This window comes from Papaver somniferum, chromosome 2 (assembly GCF_003573695.1).
Source record: "Papaver somniferum cultivar HN1 chromosome 2, ASM357369v1, whole genome shotgun sequence".
NCBI classification, from domain to species: Eukaryota; Viridiplantae; Streptophyta; class Magnoliopsida; order Ranunculales; family Papaveraceae; genus Papaver; species Papaver somniferum.
This window is the reverse complement of record NC_039359.1, coordinates 195,296,246-195,314,846: the sequence shown is the minus strand read 5'-3', so window position 1 is coordinate 195,314,846 and position 18,601 is coordinate 195,296,246. Positions and strand designations below refer to the sequence as shown.

Genomic DNA, 18,601 nt, shown 5'->3' with positions numbered 1-18,601 from the left:
TGATATTGCAATTATATAAACAAATATAATGCAGAAAAGAAATAACACAGACACCAGAAGCTTTGTTAACGAGAAAACCGCAAATGCAGAAAACCCCCGGGACCTAGTCCATATTTGAACACCATACTGTATTAAGCTGCTACAGACTCTAGCCAACTACAAGTTAGCTTCGGACTGGAATGTAGTTAAGCACTAACTAATCTCACACTGATTAAGGTACAGTCGCGTTCCTTACGCCTATGAATCCCATCAGGATTCTACGCACTTGATTCCCTTAGCTGATCTCACTCACAACTATGAGTTGCTACGACCCAAAGTCAAAGACTTGATAAACAAATATGTCTCCCACGGAAAAGTCTATTCTGATAGATAAATCTGTCTCCCACAGAAATACCTACGAAGTTTATTCCGTCTTTGCTGGCTACCAAAACGGAGTGTTGCAACAATCAACGGCTACCCTTCCCTCTGAGATGCGAATCTCAGCCGTACAAGTTCGCCACCAAACGTGTGGCAACTTCTGGCCCAATGCCAAATTCCATGGTTTATGCCAAAACCCTAATTTGGCCGCGCCAAAAACATGCCAAAGACATGCCAGCCATGCCTCCATGCCGCTGGCTGCCAAACGGAGGGTTGCAACAATCAACGGCTACCCTTCCCTCTGAGATGCAAATCTCAGCCGTACAAGTTCACCACCAAACGCGTGGAAACTTCTGCCCCAATGCCAAATTCCACGGTTTATGCCAAAACCCTAATTTGGCCGTGCCTAAAACATGCCAAAGCCATGCCGGCCACGCCTCCATGTCGCTGGATGCCAAACGGAAGGTACCCACAATCAACGGATACCCTTCCTCCTAAGATGCAAATCTCAGCCGTCCAAGTCCGCCACCGAACTAAAATACTTGTGACGACTTTTTTGGCCACATATATGGATTAAAAAATAAATAAACTTTGTAGCTTCTCATCCAACATGCTTGATTTCCTTGGTTCTTTTACATTCCTTGAATTCTTCGTCACTCCAAGTACTCCAGTGATTTATGAACGTGTCATAACAATAAAAAAAACAGTCATAACAATAAGAAAACAGAAGTTCTCAATTATTGTTATACAGTGTCGTAGTATTATTACACACCCTTAGTCAATACTTCATCTCATAATGAAAACCACTCCCACTTACATAATGATCCGTAAACCATATGTATATAGTATGAACTACAAAATAATTCTCCCCCTTTTTGTGAATATAAATTGGCAATGGTACGAAAACTGACAAGATCATAATGAAATTCTCAAAGAGATTATTCATGACTAAAAGAGAACATATCAACTTTGTTTCGATAGTTTAACATAGTTGAAAATTAGTGTATTCATCAAGGAGTTCATAAAGATACAAGATAACTCATACAATATTCCACAGCCGCATACTCCCCACAAAGATTTGGCAATTAAGCACAAGTTCAATTAAGAACTCCCCCCATAAAATGTTATTCCCGAAAGAACAACAAGAGCGACCTTACTTTTACAAGAAAAGAAGGATTTCTTTGGACATTAACAAATCACATGAAGCATGAATTTGTATCCAGTAAAATCGAATAAATTAACCACAAGTGAACCTTAATAATTAATTTAACTGGAAATGCTCAACATAAGAAAACTTACGGAGCCATACAGTACTTTCACATAGAAGTGGATCAGGAAAAGATCAATACTGCAAAATATTCAAAAGTTCATTCTATCTTTTATCAATATTTGCATAAAGACATAATAGACTTAACTTTTGACATATATATGAGATAATCATAGTTCATGGACGTAAATACATATCTCATAAATTTTTGCAATATATAAAACATAAAGATTAATACTGCAAAATCATATTCTAAATAAATTATAATTTAAATAAATAAATCTAAAATATTGCAAGATGAAAAACGATGGTAATAGCTATGTGTAATCACCATATTTGCTATTCCAAACCCTAGTTATCCTTCTTAAAACACAAGAATAAATTCTCATAAGAATTTTTCTAGACATTAAGATTCTTGAAAAATTATTTATCGTCCCCGAACTCCTTGTCGTCAACAGACATTGGAACATAAGCTTCATGAAGAAAGGAGTCAATTATAACAAACCTTCTAGACTGATGCCGAACCAGGGCCTTCTGAATTTCAAGAGTTCTTAGAACAATAGCCTTTATATGCTGAATCTCCTTCCTTGTTTCCTTCAACTCTTCAAGAACACCAGAAAACTTCTGAAGATTAGAGGGGATAGCCCTTGGTTTCTTCATATTCTTCTTTTTTCTCTTCAAAGTTGTAGAGTAAAGAGATTTATCTTTTTCCTTCATGATTGATGGCTTAACAATCATGTTAACATCTTTTTCATCAGAAGATATGATGCTTGGAGTCTCCATCAAATATGGAATTGTGAGAGAAATACACAATTCAAGCTCTACAAGCAATCTTGTGATAAAAAGAGTTTTTAGGGAAGGAAAAAGGAATGTAGGGTTACGGAACCTTTACACCGAGTAAAAAAGGATTCACATACACATAACTCTCCACCCCAAAAAAGGTAGAATTGTCGATTTTAACCCTTTTTCAATTATCAAACAGGGAAAACCTTTTCAATACCAATTTTAAGATATGAAAAGATTAATAGAATTCCAGAAAACAAAAAGAAAAATAAACAAAAATTTCTTTTCCTAAAGCCCGATTTGTGCTCAAATCTTGTCTCTTTGAAACCAGGCACATGAGACAAGATGCACCTTCAACACAATTAAGCTGTGTTAGGGTGAACAATAATCTGTCCACCATACAATTCTTGTACGGAATTCTTAATACCCTTTTTCACAGATTGTTTAGACCTTGTTCTTTTCTGTAGAGGTCTATCTTTTTCTTTAGAAATTAAATTCTTCGGGGATGAGTTGAATTCATATACCTCAGATGAATTCGGCTTCTGAACAAGTTTGAGCTTGTTTGCTAATCGATTTTCTCTCCGTTGAATTTTTTCGACATATTTAATTTTATGTTTGTATTTGAAACACTTAGAGAGTTCATGAACCTTAAAAATACAATAAGAACATGTCAATGTGGAGGACGGTTCAGACACCATAGCTGAGCATGATGCTAAACAAATTGAGGTACCTGAAACATGTGAGATAGAGTTTTCAGAAGACAGGGAAAAATCCATTTTATCCTCCAAAGTGGTTGAAGAAGTTTCTCCAGAAAGAATATAAAGATTTATGTACGTATTGCTATAATTATCAAAATCAATATTTTCACCAAGGAGTGCAACACTTGACTTTTCATCTTCATTTGAATCATAGTGATCATATATTTCATCAAGAGTTGCAGCAAGACCTTTGTTCCTAGTGTATTTTCTACTGTTAGAGCATTGCTCGATTGAACCCACCAAGCGTTGATATGTCAAGTTTGGTTGTCATACTTTAGTGAATCAAAACTCATGTTTCGTTTGATTATGTACGAGAGTCAACTTCGTATAGGTTAGCTTGAAAGTATTAGGATATGAGACATTACAAGTATTGCGAAGACCTGAAGATGTGAAGAAGCAAGGAGCTACAACAACAACAATCATCCTTCCACTTGAGGTTAGTGATATTTGACTTGAACTGTTTCATTCCCTAACGTATCTTTCAAGTCGTGCATATTGAACACAAAACTGCGAAGCATATTTGAACTCTAGATAGACATAGTATTAAGGAATATAATACGAGGTTTATTGCTTAACCATTAAACTTTGCAGATAAGACATCGCCATAATCATTTGAATGCTATTGTGATTATGTATGGGTATAAGGTGAGGATTTCATCCTAGGGAACAATGTTTTACATGTGTTCTAAGAAAGTAAGTTCATAAACTTGTTTGTGAATCGAAAAGGAAATTGCCAGGCGTTATTGGTTTTGTTATTCATTGCATATCTTATGAACAACCAATATGTGTGATTGAGTATAACCGTTCACTCCTTTTTGTGTTCTTGGTAGAACTATTCACAAAGGCCTGACTTATGTATTGGTATGACTTTTATTAGTGAAACCGATCTTAAGTAATCACCTGAGATGGTATGATCGGGTTTGTGATTTTATGCCTGACCAAATATGGGAAATGGGAACCGATCCTAGTAAGAGGTGCAATACATCACAAAGGGGAGCCGATCCTTGTATGAGGTGGAACAAGGTTTATAGCAGAAAGGGGAACCGATCCTATGAACATGTGCAACACGTTTTTAGGCAAAGGGGAACTGATCCTATGGACATGTGCAACACATATAAGTTAGATACCATATATTATATATATGTGGGGAACCGATCCTAGTACCTAGTCAATCGAATTTTGGAAAGCTAGTGTGACTATGCACAGTACTCACATGGAAGGTAGAACCGAAACTTGTTTTGGTAGAACCGGTAAACCCGTGATTGTGATTGAATGTTATTTGATCAATCACATAGTTCTTGAAAGTCAGATGAACCAATTCTAAACTTGTTTGGAAGTGTGTCAAATCGGTTTCAAGGTTGTAAGTGTGAAAGAGAAATTACAAAGTAAGGATGTCGACATACTTTGAACACGTGTTGTGAATGTTTATTTCTTTAATTGTTCAAAGTTATTCCTTAATATCTAAGGGAAGAGAATCCCAGGATCGAAACATAAATAAGTTAAGAATCTTTTAATTAAGGTTATTAATTTCATTTTGTAGGGAAATAAGAGTTAGTAATCTGCATTTACTAATTAGAGATTTTCTGAGAGATTTCGATCATTGTTTTTGGACAGAGCATTTCCAGGAATTATGAAAACCGAATTTATGCTTTAATGAATATCTTGAGAATATTTTCGGTTTTGGAAATTCCTTGGTGTCCAAACTTCATTCTCTATAAATACTTGAAGTTTGCCTTTCTAGCAAACTAATCCTTCGTAACAACAAGCTTCCTCTTTGTTGTATTGTTACTAGTGTAGCCGCCTATTTGGAGAGGAGAGTAAACTAATTAGGCGAAATCTCTTACGACCGCCCAGTTTAAAGTCTTCTTTGGGATTGAGAATCTCTAGCGTGTACCGTTGGTGGGAAACTAGATAATTGCGGTTTATCTTTTGTTTTCATTGATTTGATTGACTAATGGTGGTTGAAATTTGATTGCACCTAGTTTGTTTATGATTGAGAATCTTCTCTTCTGATATAAGATTCACTCGAACTAGTTTAGAGTTTCGACAGTGATATTTAGATTGTTGTTAGTTCTAAAGACGATCTTGTGTTGTTTCAGTAAAAGAGGATCGAATTAATAATCGGATTATCCTTGTGATATATTGGATTGATTAATTGAGTAGATCGGCATCAACAAAATTCTTTTGATTAATAGTGTTGTTGGCTTAATCTTAAACGATTACTTCGGTAATTGAACATAAGATAGATCTAAGGACCTGACGAAGGAGTTTATGTTAAGATAAACAGAAGAGCCTTTGTCCGACTCATATCACTTGGTTGAATAGAGTTGATACCAAACATATTTTTTGTTGCTTTACTGTTTGGAATACGAATCAAAGGAATTGTTCCAAGTACGTGACTTATTTATAAGTTGGAGATGTGGGAATACAGACGAAACTAGGTGAACTATAGGTTTAGTTGCTTGGTCTCAACTATACGAAGTTAGGTGTAATTTTGTGTAAAGGCTTAATCCTGAGAGTATTCAATTCTGTACAAGGTCCCGGGGTTTTTCTGTATTTGCAGTTTCCTCGTTAACAAAATCTTGCTGTGTCATTTACTTTATATTTCCGCATTATAATTGTTTTATTAAGTAAATTACACAAAGGTTAATTCCTATTTACTTGATAAGTGAATCCTATTGTGTTTGGTTAAGTCCGAACCTTTTTATCAAGTAACATACTTAGTTGTTGTATTGTCTCGATCTCGTATCCATAGACGATCACACGAAGTGTGAACCTATTAGTTTTATTGTTTCGACTCAGTCCATAGACAATCACTTTCGGAGAAAGGACTTATAGATAGGAAAATTTGTAGCTTGAGGTATATTTGGGGACCCTTGCCCTTTCATCTACGATTTGGACACTTATTAGCAAAATTACTAAAACCTTTACACTTGAAGCACCGTGGCATATCCTCATCATCAGTTTCGACGATGTCCCTGTTTTAGGAGGCGCACGGTCATGAGGTTTGACTGATGACCTGGGTTTATCTCTGATGAACCATTTATTTATCTTCAAAAGAAGATATCTAAAATGTCTTGCGATCAGTGAGACTGAGTTGTCAATATCTTTATCTGATGAATCAGTCTCAATAGGATCAACTATAGAGTTTCCAACACTTTTACTTTTGTCAAGTAATTTAGTGTTCTTTTGTGCTTTGAAAGCAATATCCTTTCCAGATTTGGATGTATGCCCGTGTGTAGAGTCTGAGACGAGTTGAGATTAGGCTCTTTCTCTTTGTGGACGGTCACACATGTCACGTGGAGGATGAATTCTTCCCCATGGTTCCTTTATTGATCATGGGGAGATCAAATGGGTTTATCCACGGTTTTGGATAAACATGCACGATTCTGGCTCATTTTACTAGTCGTGAGTGTGTTTGAGACGCTGAAAAAGATGCTTGATCCATAGGCGAGGCTTGTGTCTGAGTCTCATGCTTGTATAAAGACTCTTAAGACGAGCTGGTTCATCTTGGATTAACATGATGTTGGTAGAGCCTTAGCTCATGCGATTAAGTCTCTCCGTAGTCGGCTAGAACATGTTTGAGAGAAAAGAGAGGCATGCATGCCTAATAACATCTCTGTGAGACCTTGGCTCACTAGTTTTTGACCAACGTATCTTATGGAGATATACGAGGAGACAATTGTGTCCGTCTGGAGGGGCCGACATGACCAGTGTATCTCAAACGGATGTTTTAGGAGTCCGTCGAAAGGGCCCAGAGGCAGAATAACCAGTGTATCTTACGGAGATGTCTTAGGAATTATCTGGAAGCCTCGGCAAGTTGAATCAGTGCCTAGAGTAGACGTGACCAGTGTATCTCGGGACGCTGTACTAGGAATCATAACCTTGATCTCAAATATCTAGGGTGACTCATGCTTACAAGAGACACATATGTCTCCCCTTTGGGTTATAAGTCCCGTGGACGTTTTTACACATTTATAGAGCCTACATGACCAGCAATTTCTCGTCGAGGATGTATAATAGGAATCATGAAATCACAACCAGCTGCATCTGGCCGCTATGGTTCATAAGTCAGCGGGGGACGATTTACGCTCTATAGAACCTACATGACCACAATATCTCGCCGAGGATGTGCGCTGTGAGTCACGTCTATTAGACCAATGCTTGATTGAACCCACAAGTTTTTCTATCTCAAGCTTGTTGTCAATGTTAGATTAACAAAACTATATCTTGATTTTTAGTCTGCTAAAGTCAAGTCTCGGACTTGGATTAAAAGTGTGTACTTGAATGTCAGACACCACTAAATAACCCTCGAAGATTGAAGATCAAAAGAAGACATCAATAAGGACTTCATCAACAAAGGTATGTGGTGATTGATTTCATTTGTACACTTGTTCAATTTTACCTTTCTAATCTATCGAAAAAAGTGCTCACTCTATGAAACAATTTCTATAACGGTAAACATGCATTTATGTATGGACTCAAGGATATTTGAATCATGAATTTAGTGTAATGAACTCTATCCCTGGAAATCTCCTTATGTTGTATCGAATGATCTTACGAAACCAACGATCCAAAAATCATTCAATTCCAAGTTATAACGAAGAAGTTATGAGTGATGTATTAAATCAACACTTATTAAGTGTTGCAGTTTGTGAATAAGAAACACTCCACGAACTGTTTGTAATGGTTCATCGATTTGTGCGTGAAAACATGACTATATGCCTTTCTTGGTCAAGTTTTTGATGTTTCCTTATCTAGGCAAAATGCCTATTCTTCCATACACAATTGATTGCCAAATTAATTTGTATATGATGTTTTAAAACTCCTTCCTAAGTTACACTGTAATTTATTTTACAAAAATACAATTTATGCTAAAGTAATTATTTATGCAAGAGTTGTAACTTAGAAAAGACTCTCAAAATAAGGAGAGTCTTGAAAAAAGGAAAATAGCTCACGAACTTGCTTAGGTTTCAAGAAACCGTTCACTATAAATAAAGGGTTCATAAGGTTGTTTTTCCACTAGTTTTGTTCTTCGTGAACAAAAGTGAGATAATAAGACTTTGTTTTGGGAATCAAAAAGAACGAGTTGGTAATAATCTTCTTGATAGTTTCACAACTTGTAATCTAGGTTAATTTAATAATTCTTATCTATCGTAAGGTCCTTCTTTTCTGATATAAGGCCATTTAAGGATTGTTGATCATAAATCCTAGGTTTGATAGATTTCAGTTCACGAATGTATTCCGACACTAGTTGGTCGAATTCTGAACTAGAAAGAAAACTTCAATTAAGGTATCTCATAAATTTCTTAAGAAGTTTAAACAAGATATCTCTAGATTTATTCTAGTTGTTCTTGTTGTAGAATAATTAGGTTTCTCTTCCACTTTTAAAAGTATAATAATCCCTAATATTCAAGTTTGTTTTGATATTACTTTTTTTCTTGTAATTATTCAAAACAAACACAACATTTCCAAACCCTTGGTTCACATCTAAAAGGGAAATCAAAATCGGTGTATAATGGATTCAAAACCGAAAAAGTATTCACTGCGGCTGAAGCAACTCTTAGGCTGTGAAGGGCGTCAGCTAAGGGAATCAAGTGCGTAGAGTCTTGCGGGGTTCAAAAGACGTAAGGAGCGCGGTTGTAACTGAGTCGCTTGGATCTTGATTCGGTCTCGCACTACATTCCAGTCTGAAGTCTGATAATAGGCTAGAGTCTGTAATTGGTTAATACTTCTTGGTTTTCAAACTGGACGAGGTCCCAGGGTTTTTCTGCAGGTGCAGTTTTTCTCGTTAACAAAATTTCTTTGTATCTTGCTTTACTTTTTACTTCCATATTATATTTGTGTTTGATATAATTAAAGTAAAAGCAAGTGACTCGATAAACAACCTAGACAATTTTATAACTAAAACTGTATACAACCTACAAGATTTGTTCTTGAGAATTCGTATCTTGAAATATAGATTACCAGACTTGTTCTTGTTGGAACTCGGTTCGAGTACTGTTCCGATATATACTAAGTTGATCTTGGATATTGATTTTTGAGATCGTACAAGAGTACTTGTATACAAACAGGTTCACGTATCTTTGATCTAAAACTACTAATTATACAAGAAAGATAAACTGTATATACATAATGTTCAAGGATCATTCAGTTGGTCTACGTGCAATTGTATTACGTATTGTATTGTAGGTCTAAAAAAATAGCTAGTATACTTGGTACCCTTACGTTTTTAATGGCATCACGACCAGCAGTGTCTCGCGGGGACATATACTAGATATCGCGGATATGGGTGCCTTAAGGACTAAGGGCCGAGTCTCTCCCGTGAGAGTTGAGTTTTATCCTATGGGTTGAGCTTGTCTTTTGGCGATGATGATTGAACTTGTCTTAAGAGATCTTTTCCCATGTTCCTTTATCTTATTTTAGATTTATTGAACTTTTGAAGATAGCTATTGGCCCTGAATGATGACTCAACCCTTAGTTACAGAATTACGATTTTGCCTCTGGTCTTGAAATGACACTTTTACCTCTTATCCAAATTTCACCATCTACAACTGCTTAATTTAGCTTTTATATTGCTTTGATCATTGTATGTAATCCGAACCGTTAAATATGTTTGAGGTGACTATTAGGAAAAAAATAGTTACTCTGACGATCTTAAAATCTAACATAAGTAAGATGAAATGAGATAAAGTTTAGTTATAAAATCCTGGTGCACCTATATTATGAGTTTGAAAACTAGCTAGGGTTTGTTCACTAACAATTTGTAGACTCGTTAGATATGAGGTATTATGTCAGTAACAGAAGCAAGGTTCAAACTGTGAGGGGCATATGAAAACAACTAGCACTACTTGTACAAATAATTTATATTAGATCATTGCTCGATTGAACCCACCAAACATTGGTATGTCAAGTTTGGTTGTCATATTTAGTTCCAAAACTCGGTTGCTTGAACTTCTTATAACTTCATTAGGTCCGACTTAGGATACTGAAATATTAAGACAATCTCTAGTTACTCATTAAAGAGCGGAATTGCTTACTAATTATTATTTTAAGAAAATAAAGACACAGTTAGGTGAGTATTTTTTTAAAACACTTTAACTTCTAATTAATAGCATGTTGCTACGTGTTTCACTTTCCTTTACCTTAGTTGCCTTTATTTTTTTTATCTTTTGACCTTTAATCATAACGAATAGTTGGAAGTACAGTGGAGGAAAAAAATATGAATTCTTATTGGATGATTTATGAATTATCTCGTATCTTCCAAAAATCTAACAAATACAATTAACTTAATTGATGTTTAATGTTTTTCTTTTTTTTTGAAGAAAACACTTATATCTAATCCAAAATCCATTCGATTCAAAAATTATACATGCGATGCCACAATATACAAACAGAATACCACCTGGAATGGTATCCCGCACGGCAGCGAGACAGTTCTATAAGCCAGCGAGCTATAAATCCTTGGATAATAATGTATATGTTTTTTTGGCCATTGATCGTGACCATATAACTGACAGTGGATTTAATTACAAACAAACCCTTACTTTAACTCGCTATAATTAAAAACACACTTGTGGATTTTTAAATTTCATTCGTAAGACTTTTTCACTGAGGAAACTACAAATTTTCTTTCATATGCTTTCCAAACCCACCCTATGGATTTTACGGTGCTAAGCATTAACAACTACATCAGACAATCCCACAGCCTGACATCCATCAACATCTTTTCACCTCACCTTCTTCACCTCCTAAGCATTGTCAGTCCCTATTGATCAAAACAGTCAACATCTTTTCACTTCACCTCCTAAGCATTGTCAGTCCCCATTGATCAAAACAGTGAAGGAAACACATCGAAATCTTATCTTAGCACAAAGATACCATGATCAAGAGATAATCATCATTATTTAAACCCTCAAGAACAATAAAAACATTAAATTAGGGCAGTGCTATTTGGCTCCATCTTTTCTACTTCCCTATTCACCTCCTTACAATCTAAATCCCACATCTGGGGAATGGTGAATCCTACCAATACCTGAATGTGAATCTAAATCTGGATGTGTGGTTGAGATTGGAGGGAGGTAAATAGGGAGGTGGAAAAGAGGGAGTCAAATAACATTTCCGCTTAAATTACTATTATTCAACCCTTTTATTTTTCTTCTTCTTCTTCTAATAGCATATTGGGTGTTGCAAACAAAGAAACATCACTAAACATGATCACTAACACATGATCAACGAAAAAGTTAATGTTGATTATGGTGGAAGAGGGCGTTCTATAAATTTAACAAGAATAAGAAATGTTCTACTAACTTGAAGATGCATGAATGAAAAAGAAAATCTACATTGAATAATTGTCGTCGTGGTTATTACTGCACAAGACCTAAGTAGTTAATAAATAATCCCTCTATCCCACTATTAGATGACCTAGTTGAAATTTGCACAATTCTTACGACAACCAATGGAAAAGAGTATTCTTAGGTATTTTTTATAATATACCCTTATGGATAATAACTTGTCAAATTTAGAAATAATTTATTTCACAAAATACCATGGATTTTCGTAAACTTTGTACCATTGTAAGACATTTTAAAACATCTACGTAACGAATATAAACATGGATACCAAATTATACATATTTTTATATAAACGATAATTAATCAAAAGGATAGTTTTAGAAATATCTCCATATATAATGAAATAGATTCACTAATAGTGGGACAAAATTTTGAACCAAATAGATCATCTAATAATGGGACGAAAAGAGTATGAATTAAATTGAGGTTATGCTAGAAAGTACACGGTATTTCACAGTCGGCACCAGTTATTTTACAAAGATAACGATATCTTGTAAATCTAATAGCTGGCAGCTGCTACCTCACGGTCACGCGGGTCGTACCCAAAAGCCAGATGGGCCGGATCAAATCTGTGGATTGGGTGACAAAAGGTGAGCCCTACCTGGAGCACAGAGAAACTAGGCCCTGGTTCCGCCCCTGTTTAGCTTTAAATCATGGGGATGGCTAGCGATAAAAAGGAACCGACAAACTCAACGAGTGCGTGAGGCTCCCCCAACGGTGACGTACCTATGAATCTACGACGGCAACAAACACCCAGTCAAAACTTCCGTAATTACTCTCATTTTATATAATTTTTTGAAAAAAATTTAGTCTACCTTTTTCCCTCCTTCAAACTCTTTCTCTCTCTGTATTCCAATCTCTTACTTCAACGTTCGTTTTTTCTCGCTCCACACTAGGAAGAAGAAGTATAATGAAACCCAAAAAAAACGCTAATAATTCCTGCTAAATCAGTTTCTTACGTTACTATTGAATTTCTCTCTTTATCTAGATCTCGATCTGGTCGAGAATGTTTCAGAATCTACTAGGATCAGTTCGTCAGTCACTAGATTTCAGATCTTCAATTAATGGAAGAGGAGATGAAGGAGGAGGAAAATTTGTTGAGAAGATCAATAGTTGTATCAGAAAATCAGGGATTTTCACCAGACCTAATTCATTATTACCAGCACTTCCTTCATCTACTACATCTCAATCTATAACCCTAAAAGAAAATAATAATAATGAACCTGAAATTAGATGGCGAAAAGGTGAATTGATTGGTTGTGGTGCTTTTGGGAGAGTTTATATGGGTATGAATCTTGATTCTGGTGAACTTCTCGCCATCAAACAGGTTTGCCCTAATTTCTATCATTTTCTTAATTTAAATCTTGGGCCTTGTGTTTTTGTGCTTGTGCCCTAGCTCTGATCTTACGCTTCTGTAATTTCAGGTTATGATCCCATCGAATAATGCCTCTAAGGAGAAAGCGCAGGTATCGATCAGATTATATGATTTTTACTTGAATTTTAAAAAGTGTTTACTTTAGTGAAGTTGGTGCTGAGTTAGTAGATTTGTAGTTTGAAATTGGAAAGTTAATTATGATCCCAAACATACCTAATAAATAAAAGTGTCATTGATTTTTGAATCAAAACATTTTACTTTTACCGATTTATTTACTATAAATGTTGACTTCTGTTTATCAATATAATGAAAAACTGGCAATTTCTGCTAGGAGAATATTTTTTTATTTTCAGTATGTTTGTGGTTCTTGTGAATTATATAACGTGTAATTTGATGTGATTGAAAAAAGGCTCATATTCTGGAGCTAGAGGAAGAAGTAAAACTGTTGAAAAATTTGTCACATCCCAACATTGTGGTGAGTACTGATTTCTGTCTCGTTTTTTTTCCGAAGGAACAGTTTGTTCTTTTGGGTGTGTGATTTTGTTCCTTTGTTTTTGTTACACAGAGGTATGTGGGAACTATTCGGGAGGAGGGAACTTTAAACATCTTATTGGAATTTGTTTCTGGAGGATCAATTTCATCGCTTCTTGGGAAGCTTGGTTCTTTCCCAGAGACGGTAAGTTACTTTAATTCATTAAATTTTAGAAATACATTCATTTTGGTGGTCTTCAGACTGTAGGGGACTGAGTTGCGGTGAGTAGTGATGCTATGAGGACCTATCTGTTGAACACAGGTAATAAGAAAGTATACGAAACAGATGTTGCTGGGGCTAGAGTATCTTCATAAGAATGGCATCATGCATAGGGACATCAAGGTATGTTCGGTTCCATTAATTTGGTTCATCCCATCGCTCTTTTTTTTTTCTTAACCAGTTATATTTTCGGTGTACAATCAGGGGGCAAACATTCTTGTAGATAACAATGGTGGTATCAAGCTTGCTGACTTTGGAGCATCCAAGCAAGTTGTTGAGCTGGTATATAGTCTTTCATTTCTTCTATTTGGTGATGTGCTATAAACTTGTTTTATATCTCGAACAGGCCTTGTTATCTAAACCTCATGGAGTTTTGCAGGCTACTATTTCAGGTGCCAAGTCAATGAAGGGTACCCCATACTGGATGGCTCCCGAAGTCATTCTCCAAACGGGACATAGCTTGTAAGGATCCCAATAGACCACTATCTAAGTTCTTAGAATTTCCCCTGAAAGTTTGATGGTTCCATGTTCTTTTTGCCGATCTTCGCACCTTTTCTCTTTTTGAACTGGAAGTAGATTGCTGACTGGTTTTAATGATTTCTTGTTTATTTTTTTTCCGTTCTAGTTCTGCTGATATTTGGAGTTTTGGATGTACTATGATTGAGATGGCTACTGGAAAACCTCCTTGGAGTCAACAGTTCCAAGAGGTAGGCTCTATTTTGTGCTTTGGTTTGCCAACATAATTTGTAAACCATGACTAACTATTGTTTTAAATAGGTTGCTGCTCTCTTTCACATTGGGACGACAAAATCTCACCCACCCATCCCTGAGCATCTGTCAGTGGAGGCAAAGGATTTTCTTTTGAAATGTTTGCAGAAGTAGGTTACAACTCTCTGATTTCTTAACCTTGAATAAACCAAGCATTAAAATAAAATATTAACCATGAGAATAGTTTGAGAAATTTGTTGTTGTCATGAAATCTTGTCTGGCCCTTAGTTAACATCCTGTTAGCTCATTTACCGTTGTTAGCGGAGTGAGTTGGGCAATAGTAAAATTCCTGTTAGCTTTTACTTTCTTAGCGGAGTGAGCTTGTAATGTGATTTGCAACCTCTGTGTAACGGAAATCCATCCTAATATATAGAACTTTAAACATGCGTAAAGGCGGCAAAATCCTCCAGGGAAAAGTTTGAACTGACAGCTGTTCTCTGTTTGTTCTTGTCTTTATGAAACAAGCTGACATATTTATTTGCAGGGAGCCATACTTGCGATCATCCGCATCAGAATTGCTCCAGGTAATCTTTCTGGAATAGTACATCGTTAATTAGTTCTTATTTTTTCACAATACCATAATAGCTTTTTGAATGTCCAGTTACAGACAGATGTGGTGTCACTTGTAGCTGGTAAAGTAAATAAAGAAAACTGGATTGATGAGATCGTTGGAATTCTTACTTTCTTGCTTTGCTAATTTTTTACAGCATCCTTTTGTTACTGGGGAATATCAAGAAATTCATACATTACTCCGCAATTCAGTTATGGTCAGTATGTACATTTTAAATCTTATGCTTCAGCAGCTGGTTGTTGTAATTAGATTCTTCTACCTTTACCTTCTTTGATTCTTTTGTTCTGATCTTAGTAATCATATTGATCACCTTCAGGAGCCCTCTGTAAGCATGCTGCCATCATCCGGTTCAAACCTGAGGAACTCGTAAGAATTTTACTACTCTATGAATAATTTACTTCTCCCTAATGTCTAGATTATTCTATTACTTCAAATCGTGACCATGATTTTTTTTGTGCTGCAGCATTAACCTTGTGTCTAAACCTAGGAGAACCTTAAGTGGTTTGAAGGATGTATGTGACATGCGCAATAGTGTAAGGTGCTCAACGATATACCCAGAGAAGTTTTCTGAGACTAGTCCATTTTGGGGAACTAGGACCAGTGATGATGACATGTGTGTCATCCATGACAAAGATGATACTTTTCTGGGCGGATCAGTACGCTTCAGTTCATTGTTGCCAGATGACCTAAATAAGGTATGGAATAGTTCACGTCTAATAGTATTACATGTATGGCAAAAAAACTCGAGTAACTAACTGGTTTTTTTGTTAATGTGTATATATTTAGAGCTTTAATCCTATGTCTGAGCCTGCTGATGATTGGCGGTGCAAGTTTGATGAAAGTTCAGACTTAGGAAGTGGAATGAACTTGGATCCTGGTGTAACAGTTAATGGTTTCTCTTTTAATCACGGAGGACCTGCAAACGCGGAAAACAATTTCACAGTTCCTTCTGGGCCACCAGGTTCTGAGGATGATGATGATATTACCGAGTTAAAAATTAGAGAGTTCTTGGATGAGAAGGTAATTCTTTATGGTGTTAGGTAGTAATGAGCGAATTACCCCATCAGAAGCTTTTTTAGTTTGGTGTGGCATCTTGTAAATTACTTCTGGATATAAATATATTAGCCTTTTGAGTTCTCTAGCAATTGATTTTCAGGCAGTGGAATTGAAGAAGCTGGAAACACCGCTATATGAAGAGTACTACAACACTGTGAATGTGAATGCTTCGAGTCATTTGGGACGTGTTCTACGGAATTTGCAAGATGAAAATTCTCCCAGTTACTTGAAGTTACCTCCGAAAAGTAGGTCACCGAGCCAAGTTGGTGGCCAAAGAAGTATGATGCCAAATGATTGTCCATATGCTGGAAGCCCTGTGAGTTGTAGCAGGCGGATATCGAATGTTAATGGTGTAAATAATAAAGTTTTGCAAGAGATTTCTTCGCCCCAAACAGGTCAACAACTTGATTCGCAACAACAAACAGTCAGCCCAAGGTTTGTGGAATGGTTAATGATAGTTTTATCTCTTCATTAATGATGGATGTGTTACTTTGATCTGTTTGGGCTAATTTATTTGTATATGCAGTACCTATGCAGAGAGGCAGAAGAAGTGGAAGGAAGAGCTCGATCAAGAGCTTGAAAGGAAACGAGGTAAATCTTAGATTATGTTGGTAAAATACATCGATAATGAGGGGTTAAACAACAATTCCCCATCTTGTTTTTTTCTCAAGTATTAAACATTCCTTGTAGTCACATAAGACACTGGCGGGAGCTAGTATAACAGATTCATTACAGTCCATTTTGTTTGAAATCAAGTTTTTGTGTCCACTTCCATGGGAAATTGGTTCTCTGCATGACAACTTGACTGCCCATGTTACTTTGGTGATTCGATAATAATTGGAAACTGTTTGAATTTGAATATTTGGAAGAAGCTTAGGTCCAGTTTGTTGCACTATAATTATCATATCTCCTCCATAATAATTACTCATATAATGTGTGTGTATATATATAAATCTGCAGAGATGATCCGTCAGGCAGGTGTTGGGAGCACATCGTCTCCAAAAGATCGACCTCTGAATCGGCAGAAATCCCACCGGTTAAGATTGTTCTCTTCCCCAGGAAAATGAAGTGAAGTATAATAATTTGTTGTCTATCACTAGTGTTTCCAATCAGAGTCTATTTCTTCTGATGGACTAGACAGAGAGTGAGAGATTACTGTTGATGTATGTATCTCTATTTTTGGTCGAAATGGGGAATTGTTGGTTGGGTTAGTCATCCATAGCCCATCTCCACATCCACAGCACAGCAGTCGATGCAACATGAAAACCATAGAAAGAAAATTGGTATCCTCTTTGTACGCTCAATTCTTTCTTCACCCCTAAAAGCTTGTTCTAGTTTGTAATACGAACAAATGGTTTGAAAATATACATATATGTATTTGATGTTAGAGTTTTTAAAAGTATTTACATTTTTTCCTGAAAAAGAAAGAAAAATCACACTAAGAGCAAGTCTTATGGTGGAATCCAATCTATTCCAAGTATAGAAAATTCATGGAATGTCAAGTCTAGTGGCTTTCAAGTTGGGGTTTTTCACAGAAAATCCAAACAAGGTTCCATGGTTTGGTGGAAAGGTCCGTGGAATCTATCTAAACGCCAATAAAAATAGTGTTAAACACAATTAAGAATGGAGCAAAAAAAAACGCAATTAAGAATTGCGTTTTTTTTATCCGTAGATTTAAAATGAGTTGTTGAAATCTAACGGCTGAAAAAAAACTTCATTCTTGATTGCGTTTTTTTAGCTCCATTATTAATTGCGTTTTTTTATCCGTAGATTTAACATGAGTTGTTAAAATCTAACGGCTGAAAAAAAAGATGAATTCTTAATTGCGTTTTTTTAGTTCCATTCTTAATTGCGTTTTTTTAGCTCCATTAAGAATAGCGTTTCTACTATTCCACCATTATACTTGCGCTTCCATCCACAGTTCCAAATGCTGACGTGGCGTGAAAGATGGATTCTACCATAAGACTTGATCTAACGCTGCTACAACCAAGAAACCATTTTGATGGTAGCTGTAAAAACCAAGTACCAACAATCTAATGCACCTGGGGCTTATTTTCTATCTTTTACTTATTAGGGTTTCTGAATTATGCTGCAAAATGTTACAGATATCTGACTCAACTGAGAATCAATTTTTTTTGTATGTTTCTATACTTTAATTGACAACACATAACTCCAAGTGGATGAAGTCTACATATAACTCCAGAACTAAAAATACACCCCTAGGATGAACAGAGCATATAAGTTGTTTTCTTTTTTTTATCCGAGAATCAAAAACTACTGCACAAGAAACCTATAGGATTTCGAAGCGAGTACACTATGATACTCAAGAAACTTTTGCAATTTTGCAATCTAGTATAATTTGATAGAATTACTATGTATGGTAAAATGAACCTATGGGAGGTCGAAACGAGTACACTCTTTATGCATCATTTATGTCCTTCAGTTCATATAGAATCCTCCTTTAGGGTACAATTTTGATCAGTTACAAGTGCTGTATTCCTGCCCAATTTCGTTGCCAATTTGCTATTGGCTAGATGGACTTGATACAGTTACACAACTCG

General features: G+C 35.9%; 1 protein-coding gene across 1 annotated transcript; it reads left to right on the top strand.

Annotated features, from left to right (window-relative positions):
* The first annotated feature begins 12,218 nt into the window (after positions 1-12,218).
* LOC113350116 (mitogen-activated protein kinase kinase kinase NPK1-like) lies at positions 12,219-17,344 on the top strand. Its single transcript, XM_026594199.1, has 17 exons — positions 12,219-12,846; positions 12,944-12,985; positions 13,304-13,369; positions 13,460-13,570; positions 13,688-13,768; positions 13,850-13,927; positions 14,025-14,107; positions 14,271-14,352; positions 14,423-14,523; positions 14,898-14,937; positions 15,121-15,180; positions 15,301-15,350; positions 15,448-15,679; positions 15,771-16,004; positions 16,141-16,475; positions 16,567-16,631; positions 17,001-17,344. The coding sequence occupies exons 1-17, from the start codon at positions 12,526-12,528 to the stop codon at positions 17,105-17,107; spliced, it is 2,088 nt and encodes a 695-aa protein (XP_026449984.1). The 5' UTR covers positions 12,219-12,525; the 3' UTR covers positions 17,108-17,344.
* The last annotated feature ends 1,257 nt before the right edge of the window (positions 17,345-18,601 follow it).

What these genes read in the sequence shown, in the direction of transcription:
- LOC113350116 (XM_026594199.1), top strand. Translation starts at nt 12,526, where the DNA reads ATGTTTCAGAATCTACTAGGATCAGTTCGTCAGTCACTAGATTTCAGA. An exon ending in CTCCAAACGGGACATAGCTT is followed by an intron (nt 14,108 to 14,270) that starts GTAAGGATCCCA and finishes TTTCCGTTCTAG; the next exon opens with TTCTGCTGATATTTGGAGTT. An exon ending in CCGCATCAGAATTGCTCCAG is followed by an intron (nt 14,938 to 15,120) that starts GTAATCTTTCTG and finishes AATTTTTTACAG; the next exon opens with CATCCTTTTGTTACTGGGGA.